The 22,697-nt window shown below is 43.1% G+C and overlaps 1 protein-coding gene across 2 annotated transcripts in view; it reads right to left on the minus strand.

Moving 5' to 3' along the window:
- Positions 1 to 22,697, minus strand: part of CFAP43 (cilia and flagella associated protein 43) — a 135,795-nt gene that overhangs the window by 38,848 nt on the left and 74,250 nt on the right. For both annotated transcript variants that reach the window (XM_077472592.1, XM_077472593.1), the window contains 3 exons: positions 21,433 to 21,639; positions 19,635 to 19,724; positions 3,241 to 3,321 (listed from right to left, as the gene is read on the minus strand). In XM_077472592.1, the coding sequence (XP_077328718.1) occupies positions 3,241 to 3,321; positions 19,635 to 19,724; positions 21,433 to 21,639 (378 nt within the window). The remainder of the gene's footprint in view (positions 1 to 3,240; positions 3,322 to 19,634; positions 19,725 to 21,432; positions 21,640 to 22,697) is intronic.

Below are 22,697 nucleotides of genomic sequence, written 5' to 3' on the forward strand. Positions count from 1 at the left end.
ATTTTGGGAGTAACTAAATAAATGTATTTTTCAGACAAAAACGAAATTCCAAAACAAAATATTTCAGTGTGCACATGTCTATTAATTAGTGCAGTGTTCAGAAAAGAAAGGGTAAAAAAAATAGCATGAACATCCAATGCTACACAGTCTTGTGTGGTGGGAGAAAGACAGGTGCAGGACCTAGGTAGTGAGAAAAAATAGAAGCGTCACACTCCTGAATTTTCAATCAGAGTTCATAGGTACACTCCAGACATTCCAGATCTCCTGTGCCATTAACACCGCATGTGACCACCACCAAAGAAAAATGCCTGCCTACCAGATATGCCAGACCTGCAAAAAGGTCAGTTGCGCAAGTGGCCGATCACCCTGCCAGGGCCCCTGGACTGCAGTCTGCTCAGCAGACGATAGTCCTGTAGACACTCTCTCCTATCCTCTCACTTTCTGTTGTCCATGGGTGTCCCACTCGAAAAAAAAGATGCTCCACATAGTATGAAATCCAACGCTTTTATTTTTAAATTGTAGTTAAAAAGGAAAGAACATATCCCTTACACAGATAGCTACGGAACGGTCACTCTATAGCTTATTACAGAAAATTATTAATGGACACTAGGAGTTGTCTACAAAAATGTTGACGTCTACATCTAGGTTAAGACCTAGAGGGGAGAAGCATCCCATAATGCTTTGAAACAGAATGCTTCAAAAAGCCCTTCCTGATATTATTGATATGCTCATTGAGTCTTACTTGCAATGCCCGCTTGGTCCTGCCCACATATTTAAGTCCACAAGGACACTGTAGCAAAAAGACCACCCCGTGGGAGAGCAAGTAATAAAAGGTGTTAAACACGTGAAAACATAGGTGAAAACACGTGAAGAGCTAGTGGCTGTGAATTCTCGACTTTTTTTTATGCCGACAACCATTGATGGCGCACACTTGGCATTTTCTACATTGATAAGACAGAAACTAAATTCTGAAAAAAGAGAGTGGGTTTGGATGGTGGGTTCAACACACTCAATGTTGGAAATCTTGTCCTTGAGTGAAGGGACCCCTCTAAATACTACCTGCGGTTTTGAAGGTAAGGAGGACCCAAGTATCCTATCATTACACAAAATATGCTAGTGTTTCTGGATAATTATTCTTTATCCTCCAATGTTGTGTTGAATAGCTAGTGATGAAAGGCACAAAGGGCTCTTTAGAGCTCTCTACAACTTCCCCAGTCGGTCGAGTCCTAAGCAACAAACTTCCATCAGTCTGTTGGACCTGACTGATCTCATTGAGGGAATTAACTTCATATCCCTTATCAATAAATCTTTTTGTCAATATTGTTGCTTGTTCTTTGAATACCTCAACCCTAGTACAGTTCCATCTCAACCTAGTGTATTGACCCATAGAGACAGCATTCGGCCACGTTTTATGATGGCAGCTGTGCTGGGGAATGTAGACATTCCTATCTGTGGATTTAAAAAAGGTTGACGTAATCAACCCATCAGACTCAAATCGTATCCTGTACCTCCTCTCTGCTGACCTCGTAATTCAGTACAATGCCCCTATTGTTGTTATTAAGGGATCCCATAAAGTCTCTCAGGCTCAGTCTCTCTTCTCCCCTCTAGGTCTTAACGTAGATGTAGATGTCAACACTTTTGTAGACAACTCCTAGTGTTCATTAATAATTTTCTGTAATAACCTATAGAGTGACCCTTCCGTACCTATTTGGGAATGTGACTTTTTGGTACTATAATTACGTTGCATTAATGTAATCAATATGCAAAATATATATGCCAGTTTGTACACCGTTGAGACTAACCTGGACCCCGGGTAGAGAAGTTACCCTATAATAATAGGTAGTGTATGGAATAAAAACATGGATGATAACCAGTTATATTTAACAAATTTTTTAGAATAATTAATAGTCACTTTTATTCTATATGAGAGTTTGGTCCAAATGATAATTTTATACTGCTGAGCAGTTTAAATTCCGGTCGTATAGTTTGGTGCTATGTGAAGATTTATGCGGGGTCACTGGCACTGAGTGTCTTCTGTTTGACTTTCTGCTGGAGCTTCCGGGCTCCAATGTATATTTCCTTGTTTCAAGATGACAAGTAGTTTTGGGTGCAATTTGTAGTTGGCCCATAGAGGGCAACAGCAGGGTATCTGTGTATGGATCTTTGACGTTGTCTTTATTTGGCACATTTTAACTTTTTAATTCAAATTTTTTTAATTTTATTTTTTTTCATCTTTCATGTTAGGGACTTGTTATAAGTAGTAGCATAACTCATCAAAGGAGAAGGATTTAAACCAAAGGCAAAACTCTAAAGGTGTCCAGTTTACTCTCATAGGGAGGCTTGACATATTGCTACCCTGGATGGTCAAAACAAGGCTTGGTTTTTCACTGAGCTTTTGGAAGTCAAATCAAGGCTTGCTTTGTTTTTGTACACATAAAAGCGATGACACAGTACATTGCCCATGCCCCAGGACAGCATCAATATTTGACTAAACTAAAAGGGGGATGACGTGCTGACGTCATTATGACTAAGAAGTCGCGGAAGCGCGGGCGTTGCTCTTTTATCTGTATAAGCAGGTATCTTATCTATTCTTTTTTGTAAAGGAGATATTCTCTCTTTTTGAACTACAATTTTAAAATAAAAGTGTTGGATTTCAAACTATGTGGAGCATCTTTTTTTCAAGTGGAACACCCGTGGACAACTGAAAATGAGAGGATAGGAGAGAGTGTCTACAGGACCATCTTCTGCTGAGCAGACTGCAGTCCACGGGCCCTGGCGGGGTGATCGGCCACGGGTGCTATTGACCTTTTTGCAGGTCTGGCATATCTGGTAGGTAAGTATTTTTCTTTGGTGGTGGTCACATGCGGTGTTAACGGCACAGGAGATCTGGAATGTCTGGAGTGTACCTATGAACTCTGATTGAAATTTCAGGAGTGTGATGCTTCTATTTTTTCTCACTACCTTGGTCCACCTGTCTTTCTCCCACCACACAAGACTGTGTAGCATTGGATGTCCATGCTATTTTTTAACCTTTCTTTTCTGAAGAAGGACTTATAACATTGCACTAATTAATAATTATGACTATTTGCATGTCATTACTCTTGACTGGCTATGAAATTAAATGAACTAGGAAATCCTATAGGAGATTTGAATAACTGGGTTTAGATCTAATTTAATTGTGACCAGAATACACTTACGACTACATAGTCTGACCATTTGATGAGCCTGTTTGACACTCACCATTCTTAAAATATCTTCTTTCTTTACTTCCAGAACACCTCCCATCATATCATTGAGGGCACGGTGTTTAGCATCATCTTCCTAAGAAAATTATAAATAAAATACATTACAAATAGTTTCAAGATTTCTACTTTGGAAAACCTTATGACAAATAATGTTGAGTTGGGGGATGACAGGCAGTGATCAGATCATGCAGCTCCGACTCTCATGTTTTCTGTCATGTGTGCTGTATCTGTCAACTGTAACCGAGAACTAATAATTTCTAATTAACAAAGGAGCATGCACACTTTTTGTTAATTAGGAGCAGCATCTGCACCATGTTCTAAATTTAGAAGAGTTCTCTCTTTGTTAATTTCCCCATTATCTTTCAGTAATACCAAATGGACAGACATTCTATTACAATTTCACACAAAAAATGTTATGTTTCTGATAATGCAAATACATATAATAACTTTAAAATCGCAACTGCAAATATTGCTATAAATGAAACATACTACAATTTGATTATCAATTTTATTTAAAAAAAGTTGGCACAAACAATCATTTTTTAAGAACAGTTAATTCAGTGGAAACAATGCTCTATAACAAAGATGTTTTACAGGGAAGTGTATTTTTTTTCAATTTGCAGAGCTATTCATCCTATGAAACCGCACATACGTTCATTGTGTACACATGGGGGCAAAAAAGATGTTAATCAGCTGTTTTCCCTAAAGGTTGAATTTTTTGTTATTCATAATAAATAAAGCAAAATAAAGGGGATGGGAGGAGCCGCTGACACGTAGCAGCCGCCGGAGCGGCGTGCGTCCTCTTCCCTCGTCGTCCCCGCCTCCCGCCTTCCGTGTCGACCGCGCCGCCTGCCTGCCATCAGCTGTTCGCCTGCACGAGATAGAGCGGACGCCCCAGGTGAAGACAGCGCAGAGAGAGCGGGCAGAGAGAGCGTCCCCTTGTGAAGCAGGGACACAACGGTAGGACGGCAGCAATGTGCGGAGCCCCGCGCCCCCCCCCCCTCTCCATTGAGCCGACCTGACTCCACGGACATCTCTACCCCCTCATGCGTAGGTAAGGTCACGGATCAGATAACAGTGACAGAGCAGAGGAGCAGCGGAGCGGTGAGGTGAGCAAGTAATGTGGATGAAAGAAGGGGGGATGACAGTTGATCACCTGTATATCGCTACTCACTAAAACTGACTAAAATTATCGATGAAAGGGTTCCTTTTTCTAAAGTGATAAGGCGTATAGCTATAACCCTCCTAATGACTGCTATCAGTGTGACGCTCACTACCAGACCACCGGATTGTTATTAATGTTGTCTGATCAGTTGGATATAAACCCTGCAGGACGAGAAGTTGTGTGAGGTGGATGGATATATGAAGGGCAGACAAACAGCCAGGCAGTGTGGAGTTTTCTCTCTCTTTTACATACATCTCTCATACAGAGGTACAAAGTAGTGAGGCCGGTTAGCGTTCGCTTGCGACTATCTGCCCCTTCGCCTATTCGACAGTGGATCGACAGGTAGACACAGGTGGCAAATGCTGGAATTGACGCGGGAATTGAACTACGGCATGTACCTGTGACTAAAAGGGGAAAAAAAAAAAAAAAAAGGGGGGGGCAGGAAAAGAAAAAGAAAAGAGGGCGAATCCTAGTGCGTTACCTGGGTAGAGAGTCAGACTGGTGTCCACTGCTCGTTAACAGCATCTGCTGTCGCCCGTTGGCAGACTGGCATAAGGGAGAAGAACTACACCATTGTGCGCTGCCCTACTTTGTGAAAGAAGGAACGGGGAAGGGGAAGAAAGGAAAAACTCCCATGCAAAATAAATCTCTTCAGCACCCCTCCCTAATTGATAGAAGTGCCCCGCTCCTAGAAAGTGACGTAAGCAACCTGTACCCCACAAAGAGTTATAGGAAAAGGAAAAGGACTTTAGCTCTGAAAAAGGTCTTGAGTTTCTGGAGCTGACCTACTACAAAAGGAGTATGCGGGGGAAAACGAATAAAAGGGGAGGGGCGGGACCTACTAGTCCTGGGGGGATACAACGATATCTGGTGGGGGAGACAAGTACGATGGAAAACAGCCAGGAAACCCCCAGCCAGAAGACATTAAGAAAATCAGGCGCGGGCATCAGTAAAACTATGGAGACGGGAGAGGGGCGGGGAGCGGAAAAACCTAAGGACTTATGCCCAACTCGCACTAGGATGGGGGGGGTTAGCTCCCGAGAAGATGACAAGGTTAAAAGAAGGGAAGAATCGGGGAGAAAAGGAGAGGCCCCTCCCCAACCCGAAACTCAACCTGAAATTCAATCTGATATAGAAGGAGACCCAGTGCTGGCGGAGCCACAAGCGACCCTGGGCATGTTGAAAGAGATATTTACAGAGGCATTGACTAAAGTGGAAACTTCACTTAAATCCGATATAGCTGGGATAAGGGCGGACATTGGTCTAGTACTAGGTAGGGTGGAAGAAATGGAGGAAAGAATGAATGGGTATGAACAGAAACTGAGGGACCTAAGCGAACAAGTGAAATCAGCCCAAAAAATAAATAGAGCAATCCTATATAAAATCGAGGATCAGGAAAATCGCGGAAGAAGGAAAAATTTAAGGATAAAAGGTTTGGAAGAAAAATTTAAAAATGAAGAACTCCCTAAGGTGATGCGGGACCTGTTTAATCCCATTCTAGGAAGAGCGGAGGATGAAATACTAAAAATAGATAGAGTGCACCGAGTCTTGGGATATCGGCCCCAAGCTACAGAAAAACCAAGAGATGTAATAATCAGATTTCATTTCTACGAGGAAAAGGCGCTAGTACTGGAGAATATCCGAAGGAAGGACAAGATTATGTTTCAGGAATCGGAGATACAGATATTCTCAGATCTGGCGGGGGAAACATTGAGGAGAAGAAGGCTTCTTAAACCCCTGACAGATCTGATGAGGTCATTAAATGTTCCCTATCAATGGGGATTTCCAGCATGTCTTAGGGGAAGGAGAGACGGCCGCACTGCAGTATTAAGGTTCCCAGAGGACTTAACGGATTTCTGTAATAGGTTAGAAATCCCCCCACCATCAATTCCAGGATGGGAGGAGGGGGTGGGGAATAATGGAAGCAGTGGGGCTATGCAGTGGTCTAGGGTCGGGGACAGGGGGGGGAGGGACGGGGTATAATCACCATCACTGGGGAGCGGGAGGTGGGGGCGGGGGGCGGGGGGGGCGCGGGCGCTTCGATAGGCTGTGATTGAGGCGGCCCTCCCAAAGAAAGCTAGGCGGGCAAAAGGTGACCTGTGGGTCACCGGGACACCTATGCGAGGAACAAAAATGGAATTTGTTCACTCCTCTGAAGGGAGGAGGGGGGGAGGGGGGTGGGGGAGGGCTGGGGAGGGAGGTAGCCGGGAAGGGGGAGGGAGGAAGGGGGGGGTGGGATGGGGGGCAATCTCTCTCTCAAATAGGGGGCATGTACTCTCTCTCGCGCTCTCTCGTCTCCCCCTCCTCTCGCTCCCCGCGTCGACCCCCGGCGGGGGGGGAGCTTCCGCCCCCCCGGCGGGGGGCGGGGGGTGAGGGGAGGGGAGGAGGATGAGTGAGATATGACAAGGTTGAATTTGATAACATACAATGTGAGGGGTATAAGTACTCCCCAAAAAAAGTTTAGAGTAAACAAGGAGCTAGAACTATATGGGGCGAATGTGATCTGTCTGCAGGAAATGCATATGTCACACGAGGCTAGAGGGAGATTGACATCTTGGAAGTTCCCTACATGGTTCTATGGGGACTCTACTACATGCTACGCTAGGGGGGTAGCAATAGGATTCGAGAGAAGTGTCAGGTTCGAAGTTGAGAAACAAATGGCCGACCCGGAAGGGAGATTTTTGTTCATAAGGGGAAGAATCTCGGATGGAGTATACACTTTTGCGAACATATATGCCCCAAATAGGGACCCAGATAAATTCCTAAGGAAGGTCCTGGATTCATTGGCAGAGTTCAGAAAAGGTAAATTGATAGTGGCAGGGGACCTGAATATGTGCGTCGACCCTCGGGTGGACTCTTCAACGGGGTCCCCCCGATGGACGGGGCTCAGATATAAAAAGATAAAGGCTATGCTTTTAGAATTTCAGTTGGTCGACGCTTGGAGGATTAAACATCCAAATAACAGAGACTATACTTTTTATTCATCGGTACATGGGACATTTACACGAATCGACTATGTACTGATTGAACATCAAATGCTCCCAGCACTCAAAGACATAGTAATAAAATCTATCTCCCTATCTGACCATGCCCCAGTTATGGTACAGCTGGAGCTAGCAACAGACCAGGCCAAAAGAGAGACATGGAGATTAAATGAAGCGCTAATTCAGGACCCAGAGACTAGAAGTAGGATCGAAACAGAGCTGGAAGAGTTCTTTATAAGAAATGACTCCCCAGAGGTTACGAGGGGTACGATATGGGAGACCCATAAAGCATTTATAAGAGGAATTTTAATAAGCATTGGGACAGGGAAAAAAAAGGAAACAGGGAAAAGGTTACAAGAGTTAAATAAAGAGATTTGGGAATTGGAGCAACGAACAAGACCAAAGGGGATCCCAGAGAGAGTAGAACTAAAAGATAAGAAGCTAGAATTAGAAGGACTTATGGAGAAGGAAAGGGTGCGAGTCAACCACTGGGTAGAGAGTATAAGATACCAGGAGGGGAATAAATCTGGGAAATGGTTAGCAAGAGTAGTGCGGGAGAGAAGAAATGTGTCCTTCATATCAAAAATAAAAAATGAAAAGGGGGAAATGAAGCACTCCACTCCTGAAATCGCAACGGTCTTTCATGGTTATTATAGCCAGCTATATAAGGTAGGACAGGGAAAGGAGAAAAGTAGGAATAAAAAAGATACTATCGAGTACCTATCAGGAATAGAGTTCCCTACAGTTCCAGAGGATGAGTTAGAGAGGTTAGACGCCCCGGTAACGATAGACGAGGTGGTGCGGGCAATAAGGGGGATGGCAACCGGGAAGAGTCCAGGCCCGGATGGGTTCCCAATCCTTTATTATAAAAAGTTTGAAAAAATACTGGCGCCCAAACTATGCGAGTATATGAACGCAGTCGCAGAAGGGGAAGAACTTAGGGAAGAAGCACTGATGGCTTACATAACTTTGATATTAAAGGAGGGGAAGGATCCAACAACCCCGGGGAGCTATAGACCGATCTCTCTTCTGAATACGGATGTGAAGATATTTTCAAAAGTGATAGCAGAAAGGCTAAAACCATTACTACCCCAATGGGTCCATAGCGACCAAACGGGGTTTGTCATGGGAAGGGAGGGTAGAGATAACTGCCTTAAAACCCTCATGTTGATTCATGGAGTGGAAAGCAGCGGATCCCCAGTCGCCCTGTTATCTGTGGATGCTGAAAAAGCATTTGACAGGGTCGACTGGGGCTTCATGTTTGAGACCTTAGGATACCTGGGATTAAAAGAAAAAACATTGCGATGGATAAAAGCATTTTACTCCCACCCGACGGCAAAAATAAAAATTAACGGTAACCTTTCCCCGGTAGTAAAATTATATAATGGAACCAGACAGGGGTGTCCTCTGTCCCCAATGTTGTTTGTTTTGGCCTTGGAACCCTTGTTGGTCTCGATCAGGAAAAATGAAGATATAAGGGGAGTGAGAATTGGTAGAGAAGAGTATAAGGTGTCTGCGTATGCAGATGACATATTATTTTATGCTTCAGAACCCAGGGTGACTCTCCCAAATATAATTAAGGAGATCCATAGATATGGGAGGTTGACAAATTTTAAGATCAACATGTCAAAAACTGAAATTCTGAACATAACAGTACCTAAAAAAGAACAAGAGGAACTCCAGAGCTCTTTTCCCTTTATTTGGTGTAGGGAGGAACTGAGTTATCTGGGGGTAAGAATTACGCCCACATTGTCATCTATATACGCGGCCAATTATACATATATATTAAATAAGGTCAAAGAATGTATTAAAAGTATGAGATATAAACCCTTGTCACTAATAGGGAGAGTAAATGCGTTAAAAATGTTCATTTTACCAAAATTTACATATATGTTCCAAATGATCCCAATAAAAGTTCCGCAGGAGTTCTTCACGAAACTTAAAACTCTAACTTTAAAATACATATGGGGACGTAGGAATCCCAGGATTTCTTATGCGACTCTGGAAAGGGGGAAAGTAGGAGGGGGATTAGCAGCCCCAAACTTTAGAAGATACTATCAGGCAGCAGTAATTTCACGAGTGGTGGATTGGGTGTATGACAAAGGGGATAAAGGGTGGGTAAATATAGAGAAAACACAAAGCGGAGTTAATCTAGGAAAAAGGATCTGGATACCACGGGATTTTCGCGATTTAGGGAGGAGCACTAACCCACTAACTACTAATTTGTTCAAAACATGGGATAAAGTGGGTGAATCAAATCACTGGCAGTACAACTCACCTTTAATTTCTTTATTAGACACAAGTTTTTTTAAACCAGGGAAGGAGGAATTTGTATATTTCACTAGATGGGCAAAAAAAGATGATATTTTACTGAAAGATGTGATGAACGGGGATAGATTTTGCACTTTAGGAGAAATAAGACAAAGATGGGGAAGTAGGAACTTAGATAGCTGGAGATATGCACAAATTAAACATTTTGTTCAGACTCTGCCTCGGCCACTCCGAGGGACAGGAGATCTCAGACCAATGGAGAGAATGCTCTCGGATTCGAGCTGCAAGAAAAAAAGTATGTCTAAAATTTATAAAATCCTACAGGAGGAAGAGGATCCAGGGGAACCACTATACCTGAAAAAATGGGAAGAAGAGTTGGGCACCGTGGGGGATAAGGAACGTAGAAAGAAGATCTTAAGAATAGCAGGTACAATATCTAGGGACAATATGTCATTAGAGATGTCATTTAAATTAATGGCAAGATGGTATGTTGTCCCACAAAGAGCGCATAAGCGGAGAGCAGGTATATCAGCATTATGTTGGCGGGGCTGTGATAAGGTGGGAACCTTTGCACACATATGGTGGGAGTGTGGAAAGATTGGCCCATACTGGGAGAAAATTATAGAAAATATTCTCCGAATAACAGGGGAAGAGGTAAAGAAGGAACCATGGACATGTCTGTTTCATGATACTGACAAAACACTGGGGGAATACAAAAACTCATTGATTCCTCACTTATTGATTGCAGCAAAAAGCCTGATCCCAAAGAGATGGGGCACCCCCGAACCCCCATCTATGAGGGAATGGTTAGGCAAAATAGAGTGGGTAAGATCAATGGAGGAATCAATATCTAGAAGAGGGGACCAAGTGGAAACTTACTTCAGTAAGTGGGGAAAATGGCTGGAGTTCAAGAAAACAACGGAATATCTCAGAATGAGTGGATCCGAGGGGAAATGAGGGAGGGAGCGCGGGGGAGAGATGGAGAGAGAGAGAGGGGAGGGAGGGAGTGAGTTTGGGTGGGGGGGGGGTTGGGGATAGATACGAAAATGGAATGGGTAGCATACCTTTTGTAATATACTTCTTCTCTGAAACTTTAACAAAATAAACAAAGAATTAAATAGAGGAAAATGTAAAAAAAAAAAAAAAGGTTTGCATGTGATGTGAAAATAGCACTGCCAACAGGCAAAATGGTGGCGATAAGAAGAAGGAACTAAAGTAACAAGGGCGCAAAGTTAGCCACAATTTGTTGAAGAGAGATTATGGCGTGCTGTATACTGATGCAAAAAAAAAATAAAAAATAAAAAATAAATAAATAAATAAATAAAGCAAAATAGTAAAGTCCACGGTATGGTAAGTAGATGGAGCTGACAATCATAGTAAATAAGTATTTATTTCCTATCATTGTCAGTTCTAGCTATTGACCATAATGCAGTATTTTCCTGATTTTGTATGAAGAATAACATTTGATCTGGAGAGAAAATATCCTAATAACCTTAGATTTTGCCCCATTTGCACAGAACAATACAGCTGCACAGGAAAATATGAATTTTATAACATCTTACCTGTAAAATCCTTACCTTGGAGTACATCACGGCACACAGGGCATTATAGTAATTACTATGTGGGTCACCCCTACTATAGGCCACCTTCAGGTGATGGACACTGACATACCCTAAACAGGAAGTTGCCACCCTATATAACCCCTCCCATACCGGGAACACCTCAGTTTTTGTAGCAAAGCAATATACATATACCCCAAAAGAAGAGGGGCAGGACCTCTGTGTCCCGTAATGTACTCCAAGAAAAGGATTTTACAGGTAAGCTGTTATAAAAATCCTATACAACACGGGACACAGAGCACCATAGTAATTTCTATGTGAGATGTCCCATAGCAATGCTTAGTGCCCCCTTGGCGATTGACATAGGCCACAGCTGTGGCATTATCAGATTGGATCCTGACAGGACAATCCCGCAGCCTGAATGTTCAGGTCTTCAGAGCCAGACGTACTGCCCAAATCTCTAGGATGTTGATGGGCAAGGCTTTTTCGGTTCTGGACACTGTCCCTAGACAATTGTCTTTTCCAGTACTGCTCCCCAACCTGAAAGGTTGGCACCTGTCGTTACCACTTTCCAGGTAACTGGTATGAAGGTTTTTTCTGTCTGCAGATTCCCGGATACCGAGCACCAACTGCTCTGGAACACCCTTGGGGACAGCCGCATTGGCAAGTCTAAAGCTTGAATAGTTTTTTTCCAAGCAGACAGGATACTGTTTTGCAACGGTCTCGAATGGAACTGGGCATAGGGAACCGATTCGAATGAAGCCACCATCTTTCCTAAAAACCTCATGCAAAGGCGAATGGAGGGATCTGCCTTTGACCTGAACATCCGCACCAGCTCTCTTATGGAATTGATCTTTGCCTGAGGCAAGAACACCTTTTTCTTAGCTGTGTCTATGATCAGACCCAAGTAATCCAACATTTTTAGAGGTAACTGGTTGTAATGTATATGCTTTGCTCCAAACGAGCCACCAACTGATCTATTAGCAATAGATCATCTAGGTACACCAAGGCTGTTATGCCATGTGCCCTTAACCTGGCTAGAGGTAGGGCCAGGACTTCTTTTGTGCCTGGGCCTGACCCTGAGTTCTACCTCTAGAGTCTGATGGCGGAGGCCGTCGCCACTACCTAGGGGCAGGTGCCCCTAGTGCAGGAGAAAGAGTCCGCTTAAATGAAGGGCATTTATACTTTCTTTTGACCGGCAAAAGAGTACTTTTCCCACTGGAAATCATTTGGATGTATTTGTCCAAATCATCCCCAAATAGCCGATCCCCATGAAAAGGAAAACCAGTCAGGAGCTTTTTGCATGGTGCTTCGGCTGACCAATTTTTTAACTACAGGATTCTACGCATGTGTATTAGCACAAGCGCAAGGTGGGATGCCTGGTGAGCGTCTATGGCAAAACATAATGCTCTTGGTAGCTCGGCAAAATCCCGGGCTTGCTGTACAGGAACCTCTTTAAGGGCCTGTCTAAATTGGTCCTTTAGGGATTGACAGATGCCTATTGCAGCGACTGCAGGCTGAGTAACGGCACCTGCCAAAGGAAAGGAGGACTTTACCAGGAATTCCAACCTTTTATCTGTTGGATCTTTAAGCATTTGTGCATTGTCTACTGGACAAGTTAGACTTTTATTCACACTGGAAATCGCAGCGTCAACTGCTGGTACATTCCAATTTTTGGTGAATTTCTCCTCTATGGGATAGAGAACTGAATCTCTTTGGAGGGAGAAAATGCTTATCTGGGTGATCCCATTCAGGATAAATAAGCTGTTCCAGTAATGCATGGACAGGAAACGCATGCAAAGGAACCCAAGGTAGAAACCAAATTTTGGTAGCATGAAATTAGAACGAACCATCTCCGTAAGAGATTGTATCAGCAACTTTTCAGATTGTGAGGCTGAGGGTAACACCTCATCCTGTACCCACTGCTCCCCACACTTCCTATCCATTTGAATGGAGGATGTGATTAAAGCCGCTTATCTTCCCTCTAGGCCATCTTCAGTCTTGTATACAGGGGCTGAGATGTGAGAAGCAGCTGCACCACCAATTTGTTCCAATGACTCACCCTGGCTTGCCATATCTGGTATTTCAGGTGAGGATGACAGTGTGGAGACACGACTGCAGTTCTTAGCGCCTGGGGCAGTGGCGGAACTACCGCCATAGGGACCCACGTGCACGCTATGGGGCCTGCAGCTGAGTGGGGCCCATGGGGAGGATGAGGAATGCATACTGCGGGGGGCGAGCACCACCCACATGGTCCCCCAGCCAGGGGAAATGAAGAGAAGAAGAGGCAAGCTCTCTACGAGCAGAGAGTGAGATGGTCCGCTGTAATAGCTTTCATTCTAATTTCCTGTGTTCCTGGGGCTCACCATCACATAGCCCCACCTCTTGGCCCGGCGCCTTTGATAAACAGAACACAGTCCAATTCGGGACATGTGATGTCATCAAAGGCACCGGGCCAAGAGGTGGGGCTATGTGACGGTAAGCCGCGGGAACACAAAAAATTCAAATGAAAGCTATTACAACTCTCTGCTCGTATGGACAGCTTGCCTCTTCCTCTCCTCACTTCCCCTGGCTGGGGGACCGTGTGGGCGGTGCTCGCCCCCCCCCCACTCTGAGGCAGCCCCACGCTTGCCAACAGCCATTTGAGGGCTGCAGTATGCATTCCTCATCCTCCCCGGTAGTTCCACCACTGGCTCACCCCTTGTTCTGCACAGGTGAGGCTGCATTGTGCATGTGTCCCGCTACATTGGGCACAGGTGAGGCAGTATTGGGCACAGGTGAGGCTTCGTTGGGCACAGGTGAGGCTGTATTAGGCACAGGCAGGCCATGCTGCATTGGGAACAGGCAGGCCACATTGGGCACAGATGAGGCTGCATTGGGCACTGGACATGCTGCATTGGGCACAGGCAGGTCACGCTGCATTGGGCACAGGTCATGCTGCATTGGACACAGGTGAGGCTGCACTGGGCACAGGTGAGGCTGCATTGGGCACAGGCAGGTCACGCTACATTGGGCACAGGTCACGCTGCATTGGGCACAGGTGAGGCTGCATTGGGTACTGGGCACGCTACACTGGGCGCAGGTGAGCCTGCATTGGGCACAGGTGAGGCTGCATTGGGCACTGGAATGCTACATTGAGCACAGGCCACACTGCGTTGGGCACAAGTGGGCACAGGTGAGGCAGTATTGGGCACAGGAGAGGCTTAATTGGGCACGGACAGGCCACGCTGCATTGGGAACAGACAGGCCACACTGGGCACTGGTCACGCTGCATTTGGCACAGGTGAGGATGATTGAAGCGCTAACACCAGGTGTTTGGAGTATCTTTATCTGTTGATTGTTAAACTTTCTGGAATACATTTATTGCTATTGTGGTGTAGGATCTGGGCCTGTTGTCCCTCCTTCTCTCTCCTTCCCTCCCTATCTTTCCTTCTTTCTTTCTTTTTTCTTTGCTTCTTTCCTTCCTCCATCCCTCATTCATCTCAGACTCGAACCACAGCCCCTTTGAGCCACGCTCTTTAAGCCAAATCCAGTATTTAATTTAAGCCCCGACATTTTTTTGTGGGTTGGGGGACCCATACAACATTTTGCTATGGGGCCCTGTGATTTTTAGCTACGCCCCTGCCCGGGGTGAAATTTTTGGTACTTTGTGGTGTCTTTTTTGGTACGCATAGTCCTAAGCACAAAAGCAGAGGCACGATTTAAATGCATTTATTTGCTGAACATAGTCTGACAGTGTAATTCCGCTATACAAGTTCAGGCTAGCGCTGGGAAAAATGTCCTTTCCGTTTAGGAATGCCCTTTGCAGCCCTTACGTGCCCCACTGCTCCTGTCTTGAGTGCAGCCAGGCTTGCTTCTCCTCGCTTCAGCCAAGGAGAGACTGCTCCAGTAAAACTCTTAAGCCTGCTCGTGGACGCTGTGTCCTACACATGGCACCGCGCCTATGCCCTGCCCCCTCCTTTTGTTTAAAAAAAAAAATTCCCACGCACGCCGTGGGCGGCCTTTGGGTCCACACAGACCCAACACATGGGGGGGGGGGGGGAGAGGCAGAGCGCAGTGACACAAGCAGGAAGAGAAAAACACAAAACTGGGGACTTCCACACCCCCCGCGGGGGGGGGGGGTACAACAATTGCTGATTCCCTAACCCTCCTGGTCCCTTCAGGAGGGAGAAAAGCATGGCAGATCTCTTACCTCGTGAGGAATCCCCCTGTGCAAGCTGCTGCGGCCACACACAGACTGACACTGAGATGAAATGAGGACAATAGATTAAGGTATGTGCACATACTCCCTCTAGAGGAGATTTAAGGGATGACAACATTTTTCCCTAAAGAAGAAAACCTTAGGTGGACTTTTATAGTTCCTAGGCTTCTTCCTTTACCTTATCCCGCCACAGGATTCTGCTGAATTAACAGACAGAGCCAACCTTCACCCATCAGGGCGGGCTGCGTTTAGCAAACCTTCAAGGACCTTCACTGGTGAAAAAATGTAGGTGTTCCCGGTATGGGAGGGGTTATATAGGGAGGCAACTTCCTGTTTAGGGTGTGCCAGTGTCCATCATGATGTATGATAAAGAAAACAGCTCTGCATATTTTTTTATAAATACACCTCACAGTATTTTCATTTGTATAAAACACTTTTCAACTTTGAATATACAATCCCTACTTCATCAATAAGTGGGAATGTGATTTGAAGACAAATGTTTTTAAATGAACAAATAGATAAAACTTGTAGTAGATCCTTTAATCTGACCTATGATTATCATTAACAAAATCTATGTATAAAATACACTGAACAAAATTATAAACACAATACTTTTGTGTTTGCCCCTATTATCATAAGCTGAACTCAAAGATCTACGACTTTTTCTATGTACACAAAAGGCCTATTTCTCTCAGATATTGTTCACAAATCTGTCTAAATCTGTGTTAGTGAGCACTTCTCCTTTGCCGACATAATCCATCCACCTCACAGGTGTGGCATAGCAAGATGCTGATTAGACAGCATAGTTATTGCACAGGTGTGCCTTAGGCTGGCAACAGTAAAAGGCCACTCTAAAATGTGCAGTTTTATTACACAGCACAATGCCACAGATGTCAAAAGTTTTCAGGGAGCGTGCAATTGGCATGCTGACTGCAGGAATGTCCACCAGAGCTGTTGCCCTTGAATTGAATGTTTATTTATCTACCATAAGCCGTCTCCAAAGGCGTTTCAGAGAATTTGGCAGCACATCCAACCGGCCTCACAACCACAGACCACGTGTAACCAGCCCAGGACCTCCACATTCAGCATCTTTGCCTCCAAGATTGTCTGAGACCAGCCACCTGGACAGCTGATGCAACAATCAGTTTGCATAACCAAAGAATTTCTGCATAAACTGTCAGAAACCGTCTCAGAGAAGCTCATCTGCATGCTCGTCCTCCTCATCGGAGTCTCGACCTGACTGCAGTTTGTCGTCGTAACCGACTTGAGTGGGCAAATGCTCACATTCGATGGCACTTTGGAGAGGTGTTCTCTTCACGGATGAATCCTAGTGTTCACTTTACAGGGCAGATGGCAGACAGTGTGTATGGTGTTTTGTGAGTGAGCGGTTTGCTGATGTCAACCTTGTTTATCGAGTGGCCCATAGTGGCGGTGGGGTTATGGTATGGGTAGGCATATGCTATGGACAACGAACACAAGTGCATTTTATTGATGGCATTTTGAATACACAGCGATACCGTGGTGAGATCCTGAGGCCCATTGTTGTGCCATTCATCCACGACCATCACCTCATGTTGCAGCATGATAATGCACGGCCCCATGTTGCAAGGATCTATACACAATTCCTGGAAGCTGAAAACATCCCAGTTCTTGCATGGCCAGCATACTCACAGGACATGTCACCCATTGAGCATGTTTGGGATGCTTTGGATCGACGTATACAACAGCGTGTTCCAGTTCCTGCTAATATCCAGCAACTTTTCACACCCAGGACCAACATTTCACAGGCCGCAATCAATGACCCGATCAACTCTATGCGACAGAGATGTGCTGCACTGCGTTAGGCAAATGGTGGTCATACCAGATACTGTTTTTCGGACCCCCCTGACGCCCCAATACAGTAAAACTGCACATTTTAGAGTGGACTTTTATTGTGGCCAGCCTAAGGCACACCTGTGCAATAATCATGCTGTCTAATCAGCATCTTGATATGCCACACCTGTGAAGTGAATGGATTATCTCAGCAAAGGAGAAGTGCTCACTAAGATTTAGACAGATTTGTGAACAATAGTTGAGAGAAATAGGCCTTTTGTGTACATAGAAAAAGTCATAGAGCTTTGATTTCAGCTCATGATAAATAGGGGCAAACACAAAAGTGATGCGTTTATAATTTTGCTCAGTGTAGTATCAACATTATTATAATACTTAATTCTATAACCCAATATTATGAAACCTTATACCGCATTTTGTTGGGGTTGTAAATCTTCTCACGTGGTTCTCCTGCCTTATAGTCCATTCCACAGTTTCTCAGCCAGGGATCCATGGGACCCAGGGGTTCTTTCAGAGGTTGCTAGGGGTTCCTTGAACAATTTCTGCCTTTTAGAGGACTTCCCACTGACACTATTGATCTTTTTAGCTATCTTTAGCTATCTGTAAAGGTGTAATTCCTCTCAATGACCACAAGTGTAAGGAGCATTCTTTTCACTGACCATCACACTTATGTATCATGAGTTGTAGATATAGTATTTTTTTATCAGGGGTTTCCAAGGACTGGAAAGCAATTTTTACGACCTCCTCTGTATTGGAAAGGCTGGTTTATTCCAAATGGAGTAAAATTAATTTTTACACCAATATTTTTTTTCGAAAATAACTCACAAAGTTGGTATCCTGAATTAAGACTCAGACTTGATTACACTTAAAAAAAGGTGAATTATTAACCTTTCTAATTCGAACAGCAAAATTACTATTCCCAGATGCTAGACTCAGAATAAATCGCCTTCTCTTAGTAAATGGTTTATCGCAATAGACAATTTTTGCTGCATGAATGAAAGAATGAAACTTACTGATATCCATCACATTGTTCTCAATCAGTGGGATATGTGGTATAAGTTTAAAATTTCTATTTGATACACTGTGTAAAAACATTTTTCTCAATATAAATATAAATACTTCTACAGTTAGTATTTTTCCTTGGACAATAATCCTATTTTATATATATGTAACTAATACTCATTTGTGCATAAAAAAAAATTGCTTATGTTTTTTTCCTTCTTTGTGTTTGTTTCATTCTTTCCATATTAAAGGCACTGTGCCATTATCTCTCTTCAATAAAAAAAATCATATATTAAAAAAGAAGGTAGGACAAGCATTGACCAAAGAGGGAAAATATATCAATCCAAAGGAAAAGACTGGTTGCCCTTCATGGAAATTCAAACACTGGTACCTTTATTTATTTGGACAGCACAGACAGAGAGTCCCTACCAGGGACTTTCTTCCGCAATGTGTTTTGCCCACAAGACTAGGCTATTAGTTGTTTCAGGGCCAGGCAAACATTCTCTGTCTGTGCTGTCCAGATAAACAAAATTACCATGGAGTGCAGGCCAACTCTCATTAAGCTGACCCAATTCAGGACATAGGCGCAGCCCTCTCCAATGTCTTGTTCAAAGGAGAATATTCAATTTGGAAAATTAAAAAAAAGATGGTGTAAGGGAACAACTAAGGTAGAAAGCAGAATGCAGGCTGTAAAAGATATACACGTCGAAGAATGGTCAAAAATTTAGAAATCAATTTTAAAGCCAGCAGACCATCTATTACAAAATTAAACAAAAGGCAAAAATAGAGGACTGTTATGGTGTCAGATGGTAATACAAGAAAAGGAAAATGTTGAACAGACAAAAAAAGAGCAATGGTAAAAAAGAGAAGATAAAAAGATCCTCAAAGGAAAATCCAAAAAAGGAAAAGAATATGGAATCAAAGGATAGACAAATAATTGCTGAAAGCATATGATAAAAAAAGATGTAAGGAAACAGTGGTGTAAAAAAATAAAAAATAAAAGGCATTTTCAACTAAGAGATTTTTACAGAAGTGAAAATGGTGACCTCACATAGACGAAGACTGAATTGAGAAAGGATTCTTTGAATTTAATTTAATTGAAGCAGGGAAATGTAACAGGATATCTAACAGAAGTATTAAAGTACTAATTAGGAGGTGAAGGAAATAATAAAGGTCTAAAAAAAAAAAAACAAGGCTCTAGCAAAGATACAATTGAAGTTGAAATGTTAGTAAATGGAGGAGAAAGACTAAAAAAACTGCTTATTCTTATAGGAGGAAGTAGAGATGCTGGGACAAGGGCGGCTGTCTTATTCTCATAGACTGTAACAGGATTTATGCCCTATGGACACAGAGCTATGTTATACAATGTATATTTACCTGAGCAGCCAGGTATTTTTCCTCTTGCTCTTTAGCTTGCTGCTCTGCTTTGGCTTTTTGCTCAGCTGTCAAATATTTTTCAACCTTTATCTTTAGAGGAACAGTGGAGAGATATGAAGTTACATAATGTACACAGCTAAGTTTCATCAAGAAATTCATTTCAGTAACTCTTAAAAATGTATATTTTTTGTTCCATATTTCTCTCACAGATACATCTTATCAGCAACAGGAAACTTTCTATAACGATAAGAGATAAATCACTACCTTTCAGCTCCAAGAATTAAGCGCTGTTAGATCTCGTCACCAGACTGTCTGGTTTTGGTGATCATACTTTCAGCACCTTATATGATTAGTATACACTTTCTGGACTCTACCAAACTTGTTTGCTCTTCTCCTTGCAAATCGGCAATAAAAGCTTGACTTTTTTTTACCCACAATCTGTCAGTAAAGCTCCTGATTTTTATATTGGCGATTTTAATGTGATACCGCATGTTGCACATAGGACAGCCTATTCACTTCAATGGACTGCCCTATGTACTTTTGTCGCCCAAAAGTAGCTACTGCTCCGTCTTTGGAAACAGGCTTAAAGCTACTTTTAAAGGCATGTTTTGCCGTGATTACCGCAAGATTCTGTCACACAACTGCAGCAAGATTGCACATGTTTGAGCTGCCATTTAAAATGAATGGCACCCAAACCTACAGTGTGCGTTTTGCAGTGATTACCATGCAATTTGGAAGTGTACTCAGAATTCCACCCACAGTTTCAAATTGCCAAGTTTGTATGGGGCCTAAGGGTTAGAGATAGGTAGAGGTCAGGGGCATTGTTGTAACTTGTCCCTTGGGTCAGGTTGTATGGTTACAGACAGCTAAATGACAATACATATCAGTATCTAACCCATATGTGTTTAAAGCTGAGCTTGCATGGACAAGAAAGGTCAACTTAATAAATCAGGGTCCCTCCACCTTAAAAATAGGAGAACTGAGGATAAAAAAAAAAAACTATGGAGAAAAATGTTAACAAATATATTTACCTCTCCTTGGCTTACACACTGTGGGGGATAAATATTACCAGATACAGCCTCAGCATGGTGCCAAAGCAATTTGTCATGCTATTTAGGATGCTTAGGAACCCCTAGGATCTTGCTGGAAGGACCATGACTTCACCATTACCTAGGCACCATGGGCAGGAGGTATATTCACAAAAAAAATTTCCCCCACTTTTTTTTATAACCATAACTCTAATTATGGGTGAGGGAGCCCAGATATATTAACCACACCTTACTTTTTTAGTGCATGGTCTGCTTTAAATTACAAATGTCCCAATTAAGATGATGGCAAACATGACAAATACTTTGTGCATGTTATTAGTGTATATGTGGGTACGGCTCGGGCTGGGCCAAGCTTCTATATGATGCTTGATGGGCATACCTCGCCTTTGCTCTCACCCTCTGCTCATTTCTTTATTTTCTACTTCCCCATTCCTTTCCCTCCCCTCTCCTTTCCTCCTCCTACCCCCAACTACACTAGACTGGTATGCATGTTCTATCTGGGAAAATATGGACCAAAGTTTGTGAATCTAACTCTCTGCATACCTTGAAGGTTACTACCACAGTGCCTTTTCATGTCTATGCAATGTATTCTTTTAGCTTGACCTGTACTAAGTGCAAAAATTCAATGAATATTCTTACTGGGAAAAAACAGGCAAATGTACTGTTAGTAGCAATCATTTTAACTGTTTTATTAGTAAAAGTTACCTGTGTTATTATTTTCATGTGGAAAATAACATTCTAAAGATTACCTCAGAATCCTCAACTGTGAGCGCTCTTTCTGGTTTCTCATTATCTGTGAATTTTGGCTCTAGAAGTTTTTCTTGGATGTTTAGTTCAGACATAATTTCCAGTATTCTTTGGTTTCTTTCATTCACCCGAGCCACTTCTTGTTCCTTCTGTCTATATATAACTTCAAAATCTTTGTTAAAGGCCGTTTTGACATTGTAGATGATGTCCTGTGTGAAATGGTATAACATATATAAAAACAGGCTGCTACCATTGGAATGACAGGTCTATAATATTCAGAAAGTAATATTTAAAACATATTTTCACTCTTCTCTACATTTTTGACATACAGTGGTGTGAAAAAGTGTTTGCCCCCTTCCTCATTTCCTGTTCCTTTGCATGTTTGTCACACTTAAGTGTTTCGGAACATCAAACCAATTTAAACAATAGTCAAGGACAACACAAGTAAACACAAAATGCAATTTGTAAATGAAGGTGTTTATTATTAAAGGTGAAAAAAAATCCAAACCATCTTGGCCCTGTGTGAAAAAGTGATTGCCCCCCTTGTTAAAACATACTATAACTGTGGTTGTCCACACCTGAGTTCAATTTCTCTAGCCACACCCAGGCCTGATTATTGCCACACCTGTTCACAATCAAGGCATCACTTAAATAGGAGCTGCTTGACACAGTAAGGTCCACCAGAAGATCCTTAAAAGCTACACATCATGCCGAGACCCAAAGAAATTCAGGAACAATTGAGAAAGAAAGTAATTGAAATCTATCAGTCTGGAAAGGGTTATAAAGCCATTTCCAAAGCTTTGGGAATCCAGCGAACCACAGTGAGAGCCATTATCCACAAATGGCGAAGACATGGAACAGTGGTGAACCTTCCCAGGAGTGGCCGGCCGCCCAAAATTACCCCAAGAGCGCAGCGACGACTCATCCAAGAGGTCACTAAAGACCCCACAACAATTCCAAGGAACTGCAGGCCTCACTTGCCTCAGTTAAGGTCAGCGTTCATGCCTTCACCATCAGGAAAAGACTGGACAAAAATGGCCTGCATGGCAGAGTTCCAAGGAGAAAACCACTGCTGAGCAAAAAGAACATCAAAGCTCGTCTCAATTTCTCCACAACACATCTTGATGATCCCCAAGACTTTTGGGACAACATTCTGTGGACCGATGAGACAAAAGTGGAACTCTTTGGAAGGTGTGTGTCCAAGTATATCTGGCGTAGAAGGAACACTGCATTTCATAAAAAGAACATTATACCAACAGTAAAATAT

Source organism: Lithobates pipiens, unplaced genomic scaffold (genome assembly GCF_037356315.1).
Source record: "Lithobates pipiens isolate NorthernLeopardFrog02 unplaced genomic scaffold, aLitPip1_a1.2 Scaffold_8, whole genome shotgun sequence".
NCBI classification, from domain to species: domain Eukaryota; kingdom Metazoa; phylum Chordata; class Amphibia; order Anura; family Ranidae; genus Lithobates; species Lithobates pipiens.